This window comes from Opisthorchis viverrini (genome assembly GCF_000715545.1).
Source record: "Opisthorchis viverrini unplaced genomic scaffold opera_v5_48, whole genome shotgun sequence".
In the NCBI taxonomy this organism is placed as follows: domain Eukaryota; kingdom Metazoa; phylum Platyhelminthes; class Trematoda; order Opisthorchiida; family Opisthorchiidae; genus Opisthorchis; species Opisthorchis viverrini.
The window spans coordinates 1,674,440-1,677,022 of NW_008751704.1; the positions used below are offsets into that span (position 1 = coordinate 1,674,440).

Here is a 2,583-nt window from a genome sequence, read left to right on the forward strand (position 1 = left end):
CGCTGAGAATATAAAGAGAAGTGCTACACGCTTTTTTCACTTGTACCTTTCAGGCGAATGACAGGCGCTGAGCGACAAGAGCAAAACCGACCCGGGAATCTTAGGCATCAATCCGTTAGTCCGTGAATGCTATTCGTTGGCATACCGACATTCTGATTGGTCCGTTTCGCACAAGCCGTCCATCTCGTCGCACGAGCTATTCCCACACGTCTAATGCCCATTAGCGGCACAATGCTCTTAGCTGCAAAACCTTGACGAGTGGAGTAAAACTTTTTGCGCCAAAATGTTGCAATTTGTTGCGTATGTGCTCAAGCCAAAAAACATCCTATTGTACGCTCCCACTTTTGCAGCTCACCAAATTTCGTTGTCAAATGAAGCGGAAATGTCTGGTGGAGTAATTTCGCAGTACCGCGGAGACCCTGGGATGCATAAACGGGGCTCAGACTTTTAAATTCGTCTTCGAGCCTCCGAGAAATCCTATGATATTTGGCTATTTGGACCAATCGTAGGTTCGAGTTTGGCTTGTGCATGAATCGACTCTCGTAGCCCGTACTAAACAGTACATGCCATTTGGGTTTATTTATGTGTAAGTTTTCATACGTCGCCAATTTGTGGCGCGCAAGGTTGCTTATTCGGCTTTGAAGCCAATTGGCTCATGAGCGTTCTTTCTGTTTTCCTTCCACAGCAGTTGTCATGAACATGTTCATGAGTAGGGGCACCCATCTTCGGATATTCACGACCCACCTGGTGCTTACAGAGCGTGCACACAGTAGTGTGCATATATACACCCGTGCACGAGTCTTTAACATTTTGAACCCCGTTTTCACCTCAGAGTCTAGAAACCCCTTCAAAAATTCTGTCGGTTATTAATCGGTTAAATAGCCGTCAAAAAACCATGATTTCCGATTATCAAACGGTTAAATAACCGTCATTACTGATGATTGCGCCATTGAATAACCCTCACTAGACCACATTTCAACGGTAAATAATGGCGAAATCACCACCATACTACCGTAAATCGCTGTTATTAGACCTATTCTACCGCGTTATTACGGCGCAACATCGTATACGTAACCACGCACTGACCGCATTGTAGGGCTAGAGACGCCAAATAATGGTGCCGTAGCGTAGTCTTACTAGATTGACTATCTGATGGCTTCTTTACCACTTATTAATCGAGTTCTACGGTTAAATAGTCGTGCAGAACGGTTTGCGGTTAACAACCGCAACATGACTGTAACGTTACGACCTACACTGGTAACCACACGCGTGCATATCGTCGTACCCGTTGCAGAAAATAAGGTCTAGTAACGGAATCTTTACAAGTCGCCGTACATCAAACTTCTGGCCGCTTATGGAGATGGTTCAATAACCGCGTTGATACGTTGTTATCATTGACCGTTTACGCAGAGCACTTAGAGAACACAAAACAAGGATAAAAAATATATTGGATGTACAAAAATAAATTTTCCACGATTAAACCGAATCAGTTAGAAGGCAAGTCCAATGCGATAATCCCGGCTTCTTGGTTGAATGCGGACGTCTGAAACAGTGACAAAACATAAGTATAAGCATTCGATATATCGGCTGCTACCGATAAACTTGTCCAAGTACAAAGTCGAAACTTACTGCCAACTGATCCAGGCTCGTTCTCTGGGCCAGTCGGTGACGTGCGTTACCGAACCATTTTTGGATTTCCTTATCCAAATCCTGTCGGGAACCGTCTTTGGAAACCGGGTTACCGAGAACTGTTTCTGAAACAACAGTGACCGCTTACCTTCGATCAAGGTGCAGAGTCTTGTGTGGCGGAAGGGGAGTTTGTCGGCAGATCCAGCGCAGGCGACATTGACGGCGAATTCGTCAGCCAACGCCTGTCTGAGACATAGACGTACCAGGTCCGCCATGGTGGTCGCACTGAAAGACCGGAACTATTTTATCTGTGGCCCAAAAATTAGATCAACAACATTGAATTACCAGTTCCATTTGGCGTGGTACCTCTGCCAGCTCACTTTCCAATTTGTCCCACGCATGGCGTGGTACCTCTGCCAGCTCACTTTCCACTTTGTCCCACGCACCTTTGTTCCGGAGGGGGGAAGTGAAGCCGGTAGTTCCAGCAGAACTATGGACTTGTAACAATGAGTTGTCAATGCGGATCTTCAGATATTGAAGATCTGCCATTGCGTCCATTTTTCGATGCAGCTGTTCGTTCTGCTGGAGCAGTGCTGCGACTCCTGGGGTTTGGAAAAGTGGGGCAGATTGTTGGGATAAAACGGAAAAAATAGGGATCTCCGAGGGGATGTTTAAAGCATACTGTGGCAGACGGCGCACCGTCTGCGGCATCAAATATGCGGACTGGTTGGATGTTGACGGAACGGACGTGGAGTGTTGGGGAGCGCGCTCAGAAGTCTAGTGGAACAAAGCACGGGGAGTCGCCTGTGGGAAGCTGGGGTAAAGTGGGGAGTGTGGCTCCATCAACCTTGGTTTCTTCGGAGATGGACCGATGGACAGGGAGGGTCTTCGTTCCGTGATGTTCCTAAAAGAGGTCTTGACAACACGCACGATAATCTTACTTTCGATGCGGAT

At 47.0% G+C, this 2,583-nt stretch overlaps 1 protein-coding gene across 1 annotated transcript in view; it reads left to right on the forward strand.

The window, feature by feature from the left end:
• T265_03400 (hypothetical protein) overlaps window positions 1-126 on the forward strand; it is a gene marked incomplete at both ends in the record, with an annotated part of 7,203 nt that extends 7,077 nt beyond the window's left edge. Inside the window, one exon of the mRNA XM_009167869.1 lies at window positions 54-126. Within this exon, the coding sequence (XP_009166133.1) occupies window positions 54-126 (73 nt within the window). The remainder of the gene's footprint in view (window positions 1-53) is intronic.
• Between the last annotated feature and the right edge of the window lie 2,457 nt (window positions 127-2,583).